This window comes from Octopus sinensis, linkage group LG18 (genome assembly GCF_006345805.1).
Source record: "Octopus sinensis linkage group LG18, ASM634580v1, whole genome shotgun sequence".
In the NCBI taxonomy this organism is placed as follows: Eukaryota; Metazoa; Mollusca; class Cephalopoda; order Octopoda; family Octopodidae; genus Octopus; species Octopus sinensis.
Genome location: NC_043014.1, coordinates 31,435,676 through 31,454,428, shown reverse-complemented (window position 1 = coordinate 31,454,428; position 18,753 = coordinate 31,435,676). Strand labels below are relative to the sequence as shown.

Genomic DNA, 18,753 nt, shown 5'->3' with positions numbered 1-18,753 from the left:
GAGAGTGTGCATAGATGTTTGTGTTTCTTTGGTTAGCATTGCGTGATATTTGTAGATGAGTGTCACTGTCATACAAGCAGTGTTTTTCAGTTCCAATATTTTGCGAGAACGTCTAACCATAGGGAAATGTTACTTTGCTTAACCCTTTCGTTACCAACCCGGCTAAAACCGGCTCTGGCTCTGAGTACAAATGTCCTGTTTTCATAAGTTTTAAATTAAAATCTTCCACTAAATCTTAGTCACAATTTATGTTCCCAACACTAGCTGAATGATAACTCAGTTATTTTACTAAATTCTTTGTTATATTTAAAGTAATTGAAAGAAATACAGAGCATCTCAAAATAAATACAGTAACGAAAGGGTTAAAAACAGGTTTGGGCATCCAAGAGAAGAAAATCTGCCTCATAAAACTCCACCTGACCCCAGCAAACATATATGTATGTGTGTGTGTGTGTGTAGGTATGTGTACATGTACACACACAGATATAACTGTATGTCTATGTAAATATATAAATGTATACATATGCGTGTGTGTGTATTCAAATAACTGAGGAAGAAGAGATCTCTTGCTTGAAAACCAGTTAAATTTTAGAGGCAGGAAGGTCTGTTGGCATTGAAAATGTTGCAAAAATTTATTTGTTCAACCCATGCTAGCTTGGAAAAATGGGTGTAAAAATGAGCAAGAACCCAGCCTTCAATGCCATGGCCTCAGCAAGACGACTGTCCAGTAACTGAAACAAGTATCATATCAGTGTGTGTGAGTGTCTGCATGTATATGTAATAGAGCTTATGTATTTACTTGAAATTGATGCAACACTCCATTTCAGTTCCCCACACTTGTGCATTCTTTTTTTTTTTTGCCCAAATTTATGCACTAGGGTCCGAAAGGATGAGTATTGCTGCAGTGAATCATCACCTTCAAAGAAATACATTTTGTGTGTATGTGTGTGTGGTTTTATATTGTAATATTGTAGTTCTAAAAAATGTGGGTTGCAAATTTTATGACATCTGACTAACTAGTCTTTATTATTATTTTATCTTAAGATGGTGGCTAGAACTAGTATACCAACATAGTTATTTTTATAGATAAGGTACCAACATAGATCTTTTTATAGCTAGGGTACTGACATAGTTCTTTTTATAGCTAGGGTACCAACATAGTTCTTTTTATAGTTAGGGTACCAATATAGTTCTTTCTATAGCTATGGTACTGATGTAGTTCTTTCATGAGTCATATGTAGTGTATCTTTACTTCAGGTACCTCAGTTATAGCCAAATTATCATAACAGTTATACCATGTTATACTAGTATACATACCAAAATAGCTATATTTGCATGATACCTATGCATCATACTAGTAACACTTTTTGTCATCTGAACTTTATAAGGCAGTTTATGTCTACAAGAATTGCAATGTCCATACAGACGAAATGCAATCAGCACCCAATTCATGGATCTTTTATTCAGTAGATATTCTACTATTGTATATTTATTGTGCCGTTGCTGCAGGATGGAATGGAAGGAATATGCCACCATCATATGTATACACAAAATCAGACACGTGCATGATGCACACACAAAACACAAACTCACAGACACACAAACAGGTGTGTACATTGTATTAAATACATATATATTTTTATGTATATACATATATATAAGAGGAAGGTTGCAAAGATTTTTTTTTTATTTTGTTGATGTTTTCTTCATGTAATAAAGGATCTATTCTGTTATAGTCACAGAGCTATTGCCACTTGGCAATGATTTAGTAACTGACTATGGGTGTATTTTTTTCTTCTTTACTATAACCATTTTAAGTGCAATTTTCTTGGGTAGGAAATAGGTTCTTCTATCAGATTCTTTTTGGTTATTTTATTTAGTAATTTTGGTGTACTATTGTCATTGTTTTTTGTTTTGTTTTGTATTGTTTTTTTTTACCATCAGAAAAGCTTATTATTGATGTAGCTGTTTTGAAGTGAATTTTTTCTTTTTTTTTTAATGTAGTTATCTATATTTTGGCAAAACCATTCTCAAATGGAATTTTTTTTAAAAGGTACTTTTCTGTATTTCAGTGGAAATGATTTTTGCTGAGGCTGTATATTCTTTGATCTTCTATATTTCTAACTTCTCTATTTTCCCTTCAGTTTAACATAGGCTTTTTTTTCTACTGCGCAGTGTAATTTTGTATTCCCTAATAGAAGTATTTATACAATGACTTGTTGTGGGTTGCTGTTTTGGCAATGTTGGAGTGAGTTCTGTTCTCATTATTTTCCAAATATTCAGACAGTCCTTGTGTAGCTTGTGAGGTGACCACCTCCTTGTACACCTAACTTCAGATACTTCATATGGCTTAATTATGGAGATGTGTTCTTTTCTGGCTGTGCAATGTTATATCTACAGCTCTAAACCTGAACACATTGTGTGCATGCACACACACACACACACACACACACACACACACATGTTGTTGTCGTCATTATCACCATCATATGTCTGTTGTCCATGCTGGCATGGATTGGATGGTGTGACCGGAGCTGGCAAGCTAGCGGGACTGCACCAGATTCCAATTTGATATGGCACGGTTCTACAGCTGGATGCCCTTCTTAGCACCATACACATATACCTGGTTTCTTTAATAATGTATGTTGATGACTTACCACATACTCCTTTTCCTTTCTACTATAAGCACAAGGCCTGAAATTTTGATGGGAATGGAGAAGGAGTTAGTCCATTACATTGACCCCAGTATTCAACTGGTACTTATTTCATTGACTCTGGAAAGGATGAAAGGCAAAGTCAATCTCAGCAGAATTTCAACTCAAAGGGTAAAGATGGATGAGATTTTGTTAGGTGTACTAACGATTCTGCTAGCTTGTTACTTTAACTTACCATATAATGTTAATGTAGTAATATAAATTGAACCATAGACAGTATGCAAACACATGTGCACGCACGCACACACACTGCTTTAATCTTTTAGCATTCAGATTACTCTATCAAGTGTAATGCCTATTTATTTACATTGTATTGAATAAATCTTGAGATTTTGATGACATTATTGTATATCTTTAGAATAACATTGGCAGATAGGTGTGAAAGGCCAGATCTGGCCAGTTTGAACCTAAAACAGATAGATTGTTTGGGCCGCATATTGCTGGTTTCAGGTACTAAAGAGTTAACCTGAATTCCTTTCTTGCGAATTGTGATGCCTCAGTGATTGCCAAGCAAGAATGACTGCTGTGGTAATCATATTCAAGCTGCAAGAGGGGAATTAATTCAGTTTAAATAAATTTATATTCTACAACTTGTATTGAGTACTTTACTCTTAATCATTGACAAATAGCAATGCTTGGCCTTACTATGTGCATGCACACAAGCTCATATATATTTTACCATAGGCATTTTGAATTTATTCAGTTTCTATGAGACCATGAAGCATAAAATAGCTGTCTGCATAACCACCCATAGCTCTATAATCCCATCCATTACTCTGCTTTATGTGTTTCTTCTCTCCATCTCATCATCATCTCCAACCAATACATTTAACACACTTTCTCTTTATATTTATAGACACATATTTTTGACTATAGATATATTTAGTTTCTTTCTCATGCAGCATTCCTCTCATGCATGCTACCCCATATGTAAACTCAAAGCTAGTCATGCATTATAAAAATGTTGCTACACATGTACTGAGTACAGGGTATAAGTTGATTAGATCGAGCCCAGTGCTGCTCAGCTGGTACTTATTTTATTGACCTCAGAAGGATGAAAGGCAAAGTTGGCCTTGACAGAATTTGAACTTGGAACATCAGTATTGACGAAATGTTGCTAAGCTTTTTGTCAGGTGTGCTAACAATCCTGCCAGCTCACCACAACAGTAATATTGAGCAGCTTTTCTTTGTTGTGTGTAGTAGGTAATAAACACCCTTGGTTGGTGACAAGATGTAGGTCCACAACTGGTGGTGAACCACTCTGAAATACATGCCACCCTGGGAAAACAGACGTAAACCATTGATGATAATGATGAACATTAATGTCACCAGAGAGCTCAATATCTTAAGTTGGTCTGTTGAATTAGTTTATTAAGGAATTTTTTTTTGAAAGAGTAAAAGAATTAATAGATTTTAGACTGAAACTTTGTGGTTGTCATGGATTTCTATTTTTGAGAGAAAGGAGGATAGTAAGTTGCACTATTAATCTTTACAAAAGACATTAATAACATTAGTTATGTGAATTGGCTTCAATTGAGAATGAAAATTGACTTGTAGATTTTCTAAAAGCTTACCATCATCTTTCTGGTGAAATATATTGGTTTTGCCTGTCAGTTTCCTTCCTGCTTATGATAGCTTCACATTGCAAAACATCTCACTCTCTACCTCTCACATTGTTGTCTTGGACATGTAAGACAGCCTGTATTTTATCAAGCTCCTTATTGCACTTTTACATATTGGCATCTTAGAGAAGTCAGCCCCAGTGAGATTTGAACTTGACAACAAAAGTATAATAGTTTGAAACATATCTGTAGTTGTCACTGTGCTAAACAAGGTTCACATTCACTCTCCACTAGTTTCCATTTAAAGTTTTAGAGTTTTCTCCCTTGCTTTTCTTGCAAAGAAACTATCATTAACACTAAGAACTTTACTGCTCTTTAAAACAGTTACAAATGTGCTTGACTTAATATATTATGTTGTCTCCATTTTAACTGTGTACCATTCAGTTTGAAATTCTATTCTTTGGTTATTACTACCATCCACTGGGTTGCCGCTAGCTGCCCAACTGATAGTTATAAATGTTTCTAAATATTCAACTAATTTAATTTTATTGTAGCCCTTATTTTTAATGAGAGTCTTTCAGTTGACTTTTAAACAATCAAGAATTTAATGAGAGAAAAACTTAAATGCTATTTTTTTTTTAGCATTTTCTTTTTATTGCTGTATTCAGCTAATGTTAGAAACGCAACTCAACATATTCAGTGAGGAAGCCTCTATGTGGTTGGTTGTCTGCTATGCTAGAAATAGTGGCCAAACCTCAACTTCTACTCTACTGTATAAAAAGTAAAAGAAGAGCACATTGCACATTGTAGTGTTAGATACACCATGTTTGGAAAGACAAATGAAAGATGAACTCTTTTAATCATGGGTTTGCTCAGTCAGCTCCAGGTGGGTTACTAAACATCAGTATTTATTTAACAATGCGATCTCAGTTAAAATGTTTATTTGAAATGTAAAGTTTAACAGAGGTAGTTTCAGGTGGATTGATGAATTAATATCATTAGGACCAGAAGCTTCTCAGATGGGCTGGGAATGAAAAAGACTAAGTAAGAACGTACACAGGAGACCTCTGGCATTCTTGGCTCCTGAACAATACCCTACTCAATGCTATTGGGGCAGAGATGGTTATCTGCAAGTTCGAGCCTCGTGGGCCAGAGTAGTTGTTCCAGCACATCTCCTTTACCATCCTCCAGGGCAACATATTTTCCATTTTGTCTGCTGGGACCATGAGACAGTCTGAATTAGGAAATTGTATATTCCACTCCTTAATGTAAAGTTACCTGTATAAATTGCTCTTTTTCTTTAATAACCCTGTAACCATTCTCACTGAGACACATAATATCTGACTGGGTTAAGTCATTATCAAGTTGATTTGAAAGTACCATTTCCTTGATGACCTTTCCCCTTCAAGCACTATTTACATGTACTAGCCCTTTGATCTTGTTTTATTTTGCTGTTAATAGCATTACTATGATTACTACTATCTCAAACTACTCCCCAACTATTTTTCCATTCTCCCCATATGTCAGTCACCTTTCACTGTTTGATGTCTCTTCTACTAAAACACCTATTCACACACACTTTTGCAATTTATCTTTCCTGCAATGTTCTCTCTCATTATGTACAACCTGCAGCTGTTGACACTGTTGGTGAGTGAGGGTGAGTCAACAAACAGGATTGCTTTGCTAGCTAAGTTAAAGAACATTAGACTTTTAGTTCCTTCCACTAATGGCTGCAGGATATTTAGGTAGGAGAAGGGAGATGAGAATATTCTGATATGAAATAACTCAAACATAATGATATTGGCGTCACTTAGAATGACGTTGTTAATGGTTAACTCTGGTTGCTGTTGTTGTAAAATGAAGAGAGAACATGAACGACCTTGAATGGTTGCTCTCTTACCTTTAAACTGTCATGTATCCAAAATGTCTCTAAGATGCGTTGTCTTAGAAACAAAATGTTTCTTTTAATAATTATATCTACCTTACATTTTCATTGCACTGATATCAGATTGCTTTCAGGTGTTTTATTGCTGGTTATGTCTATAGAATTAGACCAAGTTACACTAGGCTACCAACTAATATACATGTAAATGTCTGTAGAGGTCATAGGTCTAGTAAAACCAGAACTGGGCCCTAAATTCAGTAGTGTTGATCAAAGGAATATTGATATTGCCATCATCATTACTATGTAGCCATTTTCCATGCTGTCATGGGTTTGAATGGTTTATCAAGAATTTGCAAGCTAGAGGACTGCATTAAGCCCTATTGTCTGCTTCAGCATTATCTCCACAGCTGGATGCCCTTCCTAATATCAATCACTTTACAGAGTGTACTGTGTTTTTGATGTAGCACCAGCTGAGTCACCAAATAATTTGCAAGATAAAGACCCTTCAACTGGGACAGGGAATAGTATTGAGGGAAGTGGCTTTGTGCCAGTATTCAGTCTATCAGTAGTAACATCCTAACAATTACTGGTACCTTATTCTATTAAGTAGGCGTTGAGATGAGATGCAGGACTAATTATAGATATCTGGTTTATCACATGTCATCATTATCATCATAATCTAGTAGGCTAATATTTTATCAATTTAGTTATCTTGTCTCCTTGTTAGTGTCAGGTTGCCAGGTTACTTCTGATTCAAAAGTCTTTGATGAATTTAAAATGTTAATTAAGAGGCACATTATGAATGCTTTTACTTCGCTCAGGTAGTTGCACACAAACAAATAATAATAAATAAAAAAAGAAATTATACCACACATCCCTTCTTTTCATATCACAGTTACTTAAGTGAAGAAACTAATTTGAGCTTCAGCATCCCTATTGGAATTGATAAGAGTCAACATATTTATGTTTAACAATATACACACATATATTTATATGCATGCTTGTATTTGTGTGCATATGCATTTGTACGAGCATGCATGTGTGTGCATACACATTTTTATTGGATTTTAAATCCAAAATCACATGACATACTTTCTTGTTTAATTAGATCAATGAGGAAACATGTTACAAAAGTAGATTCTTATTAGATTGAGGAGTTGGCAAGACGTCGGTGTGGGTTGCCTGGTGAAGAAACTAAATTCCAGAGAAGATCTTTAATTAGTATTGTGTCTTCTAAACATTCTGATTTGAATGCATCCAGTCTGTTTAATTAGTATTGATTGTCAAAGCCAGGATTCTACAAGTGAATGCCCCATGTGATAGGTTCCTTCTCTCCCTCCCCCCCACCTACATTCCAAAGATTCCTTACAGTCTTTTTAGATGTATATATGATGGCATTTGTTCTGGAGACAGCATGCAAATTGTACCGTTTCAAAAAGAAGAATGTGTGGTTCTTTATTCTATGGTCTCTTTTCTGTATTTCTTCATATCTTAAAACTAAATCATCGCTTGTCTGTTATTCTCTTTTAATTCATTATTGCTAAACTATTGTAAGAATTTTGTGGAAAGTGCACCTTATCTCTATCAAAACATACACACACACACATGTAAAACACATACAATACGTGTGTGTGTGTGAGAGAGAGATTGAAACGATGATCTTAGATTTGGTTGGCATAATTATCTTTTGCTTGTTTTAGTCATTGGACTGTGGCCATTCTGGAGCACTGCCTTGAAGGTTTTAGTCAACCAAATTACTCCCAGTTCTCTGTCCATTGATTTCTTTTGTGGAACTGCTAAGTTACAGGAATTTAAACAAACCAACACTTGTCAGAGTGGAGGAAGAGAGCAAACACACACACACACAAAAGGCTTCCATGCAGTTTCTGTCTACCAAATTCATTTTTGAAGCATTGATTGATCAGCCCAAGACTATAGTAGAAGACACTTGCCCAAGGTGCTGTGCAGTGGGAAACTGAACCCAAAACTACATGGTTGCAGAAGTGAGCTTATAATTTCCATCACTGTCTATAATTTTTTCCCCAATATTTCAGGTGTTTCTAGCTTATTTTTTAAGGATTCATTTCAAATTTTCCTTTGCTGGACAGTGTTGAGCACTAAATAACCTCTGAAAACCAGTGGAGAGAGAGAGAGAGAGAGAGAGAGAGAGAGAGAGAGAGTTGCTATGTATGAATTATAGTCAGATAGAATGTAAGCAAGCAACTTCTTCAGCTGTTTGGACTGTCTTGGCCTTGTAAGCATATATATACATACAGTGGCAGAGTTGATCTTCATTACCAAATTCTTGCCCCTTGCCTGGTGGCAGAGTTTAAAAATGAACATGGATAGGTGATTTCCGTTGAAGCAAGCTTACATATAATTGCTTCGTAAACTACTAGTGTGCGTTGATTAATAAATGATCTCCTCTGCATGAAAGTGCAAGCCCATGTTTGCTGGTTGTGTGTGTGTGTGTATATATATATATATAAATGAATACATAAGTGTGTGTATGTATATATGTATGTATATATATATGTATGTGTGTGTGTGTATATATATATATATGCATATATATATATATATATGTATACATAGATATATATATATATATATATATATATATATATTATATATGCATATATATATATGTATACATATATGTATACATATATATATATATATGCATATATATATATATATGTATATATATACACACATATATATACATATACACACATATATATATATATCTTTTTGTTCTCAATGAATAGGAAATGTTAAGGGGTCTTTATATGTTGTTTTTGTTTCTTTGATTACTCTTCCCCCCACCCCTCACCGTCTTGTCCCTTTTTCCTTTCCTAATTTCTTAGCCTGATCTTCCATCCATTCCTTGCTATAATTGGTGGTTTCTCTTTGTTATTCTTTTGAAGTTTTCCCATTGTGTTGCTGTACTGTCTTGGAAACTCTCTCTCTAATAAACTGTATGGCTGAGGTGGCAGTGACGATGGTGAAGGCCGGTGAGGGGTGGCATGGATAATGACAAGACCCTTCATAATGTTACCACTGCTCATTCACCACCACCACCATCCACCATCGCCCCCTTTCCTTTGACTACATTATATCTACTTGAATGCTTTGCTTCAAAGTTTCAATACTTGCACTTTTCTTCTTTCCTCTCCCTCCCTCCCTCCCTCTTACTTCATTCTTACCTTTCTCTACCTCTTTCTCCCTACCTCTCTTTACTGCTTCTCCATCTCCTCTCCTTTCCCTTGCTGTTTCTTTCTCACCCTTTGTTGCTAATGTTCTAAAACTTCTTTCTGTCAACCTCTGGTTCTCCACCACCTCCACCATCCCCAACACTATAACAGGATCCAGCAGAGCCATCACAACCACTGTGCAGCAGTCCATCCTCCTCTTCTTTCATTTATTGCACATTAGATAATTTTTGTCTTCTGGTCATTGTTCTTGATGAATATGATGATGATGATGATGATGATTAAGAACATTATTACTATACTGTTGTTTATATTACTGCTTCTGTTGTTCACGTTTCCCCTTCAGCGGTACACTTAAGGCTGTTTCTTTGCAGAAATATGCTAGATTTCTCCACCCTTCTCTCTCTTTTTCTGCCCATTTCCTCTGTCTTCCATCTTCCATCTCCCTCCCTCTTTCCCTCTCTCTCTCTCTCTCTCACCTCTCCTCTCTTATTCGCAGCCCACCCTCTGCCATCATTTAACTATTGTGTAAACCCAATGAAACTTAAAAGTACAATCATTCTTATATGTATGAGTATGCATAAATTTTTTTCTTTTTTTCCTTTTTACAAATTGCATTAACCATCTACATTGTGCATTGAAGTGCAAGCAAGCATGAGCAAATGCATATGTGTGCTCTTATGCATTGTTTTGTTGTGGCTGTCTATTTGAAAAGCCTCCGGCACAATGCAAAAGAGAAATTCACATAAGTGCTTGTGTACATGCAGTTATGAAAGCAGTTGCACTTGCAAAGAATTGCGGTGCAGTTGTAGTTTTGAATTGCAAATTTTGTTTGTTGGTCACTAAAAAAAACAGAAAAAAGAAGAATTTCTAGGTTTTACATCAAATTGTTCTCCTGTATGACTAATGAGAATCGATTTCTTTCAACTAGGCATAAGACATGTTTAGGCAAATGAGTAATGTGGGGAAAGGGAAAGGAGGTATTTGCAGATTAAATCAGCTCTGGTATATTACTGGTGATTAATTCATTAAAACCATTTCTCTGTACCACTCAAAAACTGTTGAACTCAACTCCTGCATGATCTGACTGGGAGGAAAAGAAATTAACTGCCCCCCCCCCCCAAGATATTTTTCTATGTTGAGATATTGTTTGATATCTTCTGTCTTTTACTTGTTTTAGTCATTAAATGTGACCATACTGGGGCATTGTCCTGAAGGGTTTAGTTGAGTAAATTGACCCCAGTATATATTTTTGAAATTTAGTACTTATTCTGTTTCTTCCGTTTACTGGATCATGAAATTATGTTATGGAGGTAGTAATATATATACAGAGTGGTTCGGAGACCATTAGAATAAGTACTAGGCTTACAAAGAATAAGTCCTGCGATTGATGTGCTCGACTAAAGGCGGTGCTCCAGCATGGCCACAGTCAAATGACTGAAACAAGTAAAAGAGTATATGTGAAGGCGCATGGCTCAGTGGTTAGAGCATCAAGCTTACGATCTTGAGGTTGTGAGTTTGAATCCCAGATCGGGCTGCGTGTTGTGTTCTTGAGCAAGACACTTTATCTCACGTTGCTCCAGTTCACTCAGCTGTAGAAATGAGTTGTGATGTCACAGGTGCCAAGCTGTATCGGCCTTTCCCTTGGATAACACTGGTAGTATGGTAAGGGGAGGCCGATATGCATGGGCGACTGCTGGTCTTCCATGAACAACTTTGCCCAGACTTGTGCCTGGAAGGGTAACTTTCTAGGTGCAATCCCATGGTCAGTCATGACCGAAGGGGGTCTCAGATATATATATATATATATATATTTATAGCACCATGATCACCGTGACCGACCAGGCTATCAGATGTTGCTACACATCGCTGGTCACAATGTGCTTTGCATTGTTTTAGCCTTCAAATGATGCCACTCCGCTGGCTAAGCAAGCAGGCCTATAGAAGAAAGAGTGAGAGAAAGTTGTGGCGAAAGATTACAGCAGGGATTGCCACCACCCACTGCCAGAGCCTCGTGGAGCTTTAGGTGTTTTTGCTCAATAAATACTCACAACGCCCAGTCTGGAAATCGAAACCACGATCCTACGACTGCGAGTCCACTGCCCTAACCACTGGGCCATTGCGCCTCCACATATATATATATGTGCACAACATGGTAATTTCATATCAAGATTTACTGTGTGTGACCTTGCAGATGGGGCTCCAGTTAGAATTTTCTTCAGGTTGAATGGCCCATCCCACTCAAAAGGTCCCTAAATAAGGGTTGTTTAAGGATGTTGAACAAAACACCCATGTTTTTAAAGGTTAATTATACAAACCCCAAAGAATTCCTCTCAGTACATGGCTATGATGCTCCCCTACTACTTCTGCTCATGATTAAAGATGCACATATCATCAGCCACCAAGGGACATACTCAACTGGTTATGGTCAAGCAACTGACTAGCAAATCTGTGCTATTGAGCAGAATATTTGCTGTAGCCTATTTTTTCTACCAAGACAAAACAATGTACATGATAACACTTCCAGTCAGTTAAGATCAGATGCCACAAGAGCCACTGCCTGGTACTGCATCAGGACATTTATTATTATTATTATTATTATTATTATTATTACCATTATCATCATTTGTTAAAGTTGCAAGCTGGCAGAATCATTAGCATGCCAAGCAAAATGCTGAGTGCATTTTGTCCTTCTTCACATTCTGAGTTCAAATTCTACCAAAGCTGATTTTGCCTTTCATCTTTGCGGTGTTGATGAAATAAGTACCAGTTGAACACTGGGATCACTTTAATCAATTAGTCCCGTTTCCCAAAATTCCAGGCCTTGTGAATATAGCAGAAAGGATTTGTTGTTGTTGTTGTTAAAAGTCAAAATTAAAAGAAGAGTGAACGATATTTCGACCTCTTGTGTGTCTTCAATAGGTTCAAAAAATAAATTTGTCAATCTACTTCATTTTGGTTAATATATAAATGATTGAGGTAACTCCATTGTCACCAAATGACAATGACACTCTCCTTTTAATTTTAACTCTATATCTTCTGGAGGAGTTACGTCAATCCTTTATATATTATTATTATTATTATTATTATCATCATCATCATTATTTAATAATGTTATGGTTAGTAAAGTAGTGCACTGGTCAAGACTGTAGACAACTGAAATGGTAAATTGATGATCAGCAGTCCTGGTAGGATGTAGCAGAATCAGTGGAACAACAGACAAAATGGTTGTGGTATTTAGTTACATCAACTTACATGCGTGTGTTTCGGGGCTAAACAGTTTATTTGACATTATCTCTGGTTTTCACTAGGAATACATGGCAGAACAATATGGAGTTATCATTTGCTATAGGTTAGCATTCTCTCCAGTAGCAGGAATTTATCTCATGCTCTATTAGGAAAATGGCAGAATTACTAAAGTGTTGGAATTAGATCTTTGCTGTGTTTGTTTCAGCTCTCTGTGTTAAGCTGAAATCCTGCTGTGCTGAGTTCAATTTTACTTTTCATCCTTCAGGAGCCAATGAAATAGAGTACACTCAAATGCTAGGGATGATCCCGTCCCCCTACACACACAATTGCTCTCAGAATTGGCTGATCTCCACCTACAAGAAGGTGCTGAATAGTTCCTGGCCTTGGACAAAAGAAAATACAGGAGGATCAGTTAATTATGATTTTATTCAACATAATCCCTTTGAATTCACACATTTATTGCAGCAATCCTTCAGTTTTTCTAAGCCCTGTAAAAGAACTCAGAAGGTTGGGCCTCCAACCAGGCCTTTCACAATACCCTTAAAATCAGGAACTTTTCGGCACCCCCTTATAGTTATTGTCATTCAAATGAGAATGCTAATTAGGGTATAGCAGCCTCTTTACATATATATATAACCTAGTGTGCTGCAGAAACCATTCAAAGAAACAAAAGAAAACTAGTGGGACCTGTGGAAATTCCATAAAACAAAAAAAGTTAAGAGAAGCTCTTTAAAAAAAGAAAAGGCGATTAGCATTTTTATTGCATATTAATCTTATTGTTGCTTGTGCAATAAATGATACAAAAATATACAATAACAATCCATACAATACTTGTCATACCTACACAAGTGTACCCTATACCTACCCACCACCACTGACTTTGTTTCCCCATAATGCTATAGATACTATGCAGCTTACATACTGAAATATTTTTTAATCTTTGCCTGAGGAGTTACATTTTAGGTGATCCTCTACATGTCCCCCCCCCCTCTCTATATATATATATAACTATTATGAATTTATAATATTATTATTATAAGCATGACCTGTGGAAATTTCACAGAAGACAAAAAATTAAGAGGAACTATTTAAGAAAGCAAGGATGATTTGCATTTTTATTGCATATAAATCTTATTGTTGCCTGCGCAATAAATGATAGAAAAATATGCAATAACAATCTATGTAATATTTAATATACATATCATTCATTCATATTTAATTCTATTGAAACTGCAAGATCAATATATAATTGCATATTCCTTATTACACAATATTTTATCATAAATATTTTACATTATATACAATTGATATACACAAAATGGTATGGAGAATATACACGAAGTTTTTATTTACATGATTAGTTTCAATTCCATTGCAAATTTAAAAAACAACATGCACTGCTATTTTGCTAAGTCACAGTAATATATGATTTTAAAATTTCCTTCTGCTAAATACCTTATCTCTCTCTCTTGTTAACATTTCTCTTTTTCTCTTTACCTCTCACTTCCACTAGCCATGTAAGTGACAGCATATTGCATCAGCTGGCTTTCAGTTCACTCACCTTTCCTGCCCTTCCTCTGGCTCACCCTCATCCTCCCTCCCCTTTTGTCACTCTAACTCCCCTCTCTCTAGCAAACTAAAAAGTAACATGTTAACCAATGAACAAGCAAAATTATAATTTTGCAGTACTCGTCCAAGGACTATTGGGCTTGGGCGATGGGTGTATTTATATCAGAGCTATACACCTTGGCCTTTTAACTTTAAACAACAATAAAAGTTGTATGAATGTGTGTAACAAGCAGGCAGAAACAAAAAATATCTCCTTTGCTTATGGGTAATTTTTCTACTTATTTAAAGTACAAAAAACTACAACAACTTTTAGTCTCTTGCTCAATAAAATTTACAATTTCATTATGAAAAAGTGCCATAAAATATTCACTTTCCTTTGATTATGTCTGCCGTTTACCCCCTTTGGCATTCAGATTACTCTGGTCAGTTTAACCATAAAACAAGTAGAATATTTGGGTTGGCTATGGCGAATTTAAATGTTGAAGGGTTAAGGGTTAAATTATCTGTTGGGGCTATATTGACATATTCTACAATGTTCTGTATCCAATTCTGAAGTCTTATAGACAGCCACACTGGGCCTACTAATGTGGTGATGGAATCTCTATCTCAATCAAATGTCTTGAAAGGTTTGATTGGTAGCGCTATTAACTATTAAACAAGTCAGTGCAACGGCCTCCACTTACAAAAATAACCAAATCTCCCTCAAATCACACACACACACATGCTTATGACTTGAAATAAAAAGGTCTATATTAAATAATGTAGTTTGACATATTCTGTGCCTAGAAGAATTAAAAAAAAAGTTGGAATGGTCATAACTCAGATAACTTTGAACGTAGATCTGTTTGATTAGAACTGACTTGGTGCTTAAGAACAACTGTCTTTTAGCAGAGTGAGTATGTTTATATCTATGTATGTATATCTGTGTGCATGTGTAGATACATACACATACATATGCAGTCTCACATACATACACATGTCCATGCATGCACAGTCCTCCAGATAGTTGGATCAAGTCTCACATATTCTAAAGTATTTATTCCAGCTTGCAAATAGCCACCCACTTTTTCACCTTGGCTAATTCCATACCCCTGAATAGTTCAACTTATGATTCTTGATGGATTCCACTGTCTTTAATAATGTTTCTTCTTCTTATAGTGCCTTTGTGTGTGTGTGTGTTTTGTGTATCTGTTTCTCCATGTAATAAAAATAATTACCATAATTGTTATTTGTTGGAGGGGTTTTTTTTTTCATGTTTTATTGTTGTTGGTTTAGTTTTTAATTCTCCTTTGGAAAGAAAACAATAGGCAAAGATATTCTACCACTTCCTCCATCTTCCTACCTTCCTCCCTCCCTACCTCTGTCCCCCCACCTCTCATTGTCAATAGGAGGAGAAGTAGCACCTGGAGAACATGTTAGAGGCCTGGATGATAATAGGTGAAGGTGTATGGAGGTGAGGATGAAAATCTGAAGACAATAGGAGGTGCATGTGTTGTGGGGGAGATGCAGTGGGTGTGTAATATTGGAGGAGATAGAAGACAGACAGACAGACTGTAATTAAAGTGGTGCTTGTGGCAGATGTTAAGCCTTGTCATCTAATGAAGAACTCCATCCAAGCTCATTGAAAAACATCTTGGAGATGTCTAGCATTTATTTATTTGTTTATATTTTAGACGGCTTTGTTTCATTATTCATCTCTTTAAAAATCCGTGTGTATGTTTGCGTGCATATATGTGTGTGATATTACATAGCGAGTATTGTTGTGTGTGCATATGTGAAGTTTTATATCAAATGTTCTAAAAGTGTATATGGATTTTTCTTTTTATATATATATATATATATATTTACTAATTGTTGTTCTTTTAATTATATTAAATCATTCACTAACTTTGGATCGTATTTATTTTCTAATTTAAATTCTAGTAATTTAACAATTTCACCCTATTGTTCATATATTACTATCATATAGGCCATTTCTATGAAGCTAATTAATATGCCTCAAGGATACTGTTAATTTAAAGATTCTTTCCATCCTTGCTGATAATTTGTAGACTTTAACAATAATGCTAACTTGGCAACTCCTTTACTAAATTGCAATTTGAGCCCATATTGCTAATTTACTGTTTCAGAATATTTTGTTGATTCCTAGTCTGTGGCAATATCTTTGTAATCTTGCTAATTCACCTTGTAACTTAATTAGCTACTTACTCATATGCACATGCACATGTGCACAAACACACACATGCACATGTATGTGTGTTGCATTCAAAGCTCTACTATGTCATAATTTTATCTCGTTTATCAAGGTTGTCTCATAGTTTTCTATGCAGTTCTTGTAGTTTCTTTGGAACAATAACATTTTAAAATACATCAACATTTCTAGACTTTCAGCTTCTCGTCCACAGGCAGATTATGTTGTCTGACTGTTGTTGCTTCTTTGCCAGTAAGCAGGGCCAATGTGATTCATTGTAGATATTACTAACAGACTGTGAATTTTGACCTTTTAGATGTTACAAGTCATCAGTCAGGTGTTTCGTTTTGTTTATGAATAGTGCGTGTTGTCTGTCTTCATTTTAACATTGTGTTGTGCTATGAGTACTGTTTCTAACATTAATCACCTGTTTCTGTGAAAAATTCTTAGAATATAGATATGTTGTTTACAAATGTTTTTTTAATTGGTTTTGATCTGAGTTCTATGATACTGCGCCTTGTTGTTGTTTCTTGTAAGTGTATGGTGAGCAAGTAGGAGTGTACCATACAAGTATGCCTAATGTGACAGTTGGAGTTGTGAAGTTTGCAATTTCCACTTTTGCAAGCAAAGAAAAATAGTAGCTGTTATTTTACTTTCAATTGATTATTGCTTGTATCTACATATATGTGCACATGTGTGTATGCGTAGAATGTTATAAACCATTATATCCAGCAAAGGCAAAGGCAGGATTGTAATTTGCTTTGGTAAAATACATCTTTCTTTCTTTCTAGGTCTTTATGATAGAGCTCATTACTAAATAGCACAAAATGTAATGCTAATTGTTTCAATGAATAGATTAGGTGGTTGGACTACACATCCTGTGCTCATGAATTGAAAATCCTCTGTCAGAGAGAATTCTGTTGTTTCAGTGTAGGAAACTCTATTCTGCATTGCTTTAGTTTGCCTGGCTATCTGGAAATGGATACAAGATCACTTTAGGTATGCTACTGATGATCTACATAGACTAGTTTCCTATCAAGGAAGAGTTTTAGTTCTCATTCACTTTAAACTGAAGCTTTAAACTGGTACTTAACATGCTTTATAACTTAAGAGATATTTATTTTAACCACTTTGTTGCTCAGTCAGAGCCATGTGATTAAGAAGTTTGCTTCAAAACTACATGGTTTTAAGCTCAGTCCCAGTGCAGAGCACTTAGGGTATCTTGTACCATAAGTTCAGTCTGATGAAAGCCTTATGAATGAAATTTATTAAACAAACTGTGTGGAAGGGGACCTCTCCTATGATTGGGTTGTAAAGTTAATTCATTGTCCAGTTTGACATTACTACTTAGCTTTTAAATATAGTCCACTGTGTAAAGAATGTGTCTGGTCTGAGAATAACTTCCTCTCTACTTCCAACCGATCTTGGAGACCCTAAAAAAAGTTATGGGTGCTGTCCTTCTTCCTCTAGCTACACCACAAAAAAAGAAAGAAAGAAAAGAACATTTTGAGCTGAACATAAATGTAGTGGAACTTTGTCATAATTGATGCGCCAAAAATTTCAACACCAAATAATGAAGGTTTAACCATTTAGCATTCAGATTACTCTATCAAATGTAATGTGTAATTTATTCACATTGTTTTTGAATTTGTCATGCATTACCTTGTAGCTTTGAGATTTCACTGACACGATTGTTTATTTTTAGAATAGTATGTTTGAGTAAGTTTAAGAGACCAGATCTGGCCAATTTGAAGATAAAACAGGTTGAATATTTTGGCTGGATATGGCCGGTTTAAATGCTAACAGATTAAGTGAATTTAAGTCTTTGCGCTTTTGAAAGGCTAATACTTATCTTCCATCCTGTAATTGTTTTAGTTTCAACACACAATCTCAGATCAAATCACTTACCAGGCAAATACATCTCTGAAATCCTGTAACTTGTTCAGTCATTCCTGAACTCACTTCATGTACTCTTACTTCACGTACCCTTACTGTGTCTGATCTGCTTTAGAATGTTTGCTCTTGTTGAATACCAACATCTCAGAACTTAACTGTACATTTACTGTAATTTGTTGCTGGTCAAGGTTTTATAACTTTGCTTGTTCAGTCTACCTGACTAACTAGAGGATTTGACTTCCGTTTTCAATGTTTGCATTAAAAAAAACAGGGAGGGAGAAAGGGCATTTATTTCCATCAATCTGGAATAGCTAGATTTACAAGAAAGCATTGCACTGATGCTAGAATAAATAAATGGGTAAACACCAGATAATTTGACTGTTGTTTATTATCTGTAATAATTGATTTCTCATTCTGATTGCATTTACTTTTATTATTAAACATTTACAGCCCTTTACAACTCAAGCTCAAA

General features: G+C 35.5%; 1 protein-coding gene across 3 annotated transcripts in view; it reads left to right on the top strand.

Annotated features, from left to right (window-relative positions):
• LOC115221485 (TOX high mobility group box family member 4) overlaps positions 1 to 18,753 on the top strand; it is a 130,935-nt gene that overhangs the window by 11,909 nt on the left and 100,273 nt on the right. Inside the window, exon 2 of one of the 3 annotated variants that reach the window (XM_036510849.1) lies at positions 12,891 to 13,036. The exons of 1 other annotated variant lie outside the window; for it this stretch is intronic. In XM_036510849.1, coding sequence (XP_036366742.1) covers positions 12,917 to 13,036 — 120 coding nt within the window. In that variant the 5' untranslated portion in view covers positions 12,891 to 12,916. Of the gene's footprint in view, positions 1 to 12,890; positions 13,037 to 18,753 lie in introns of those variants that run through there. One more of the 3 variants, XM_036510850.1, reaches the window with a different exon arrangement.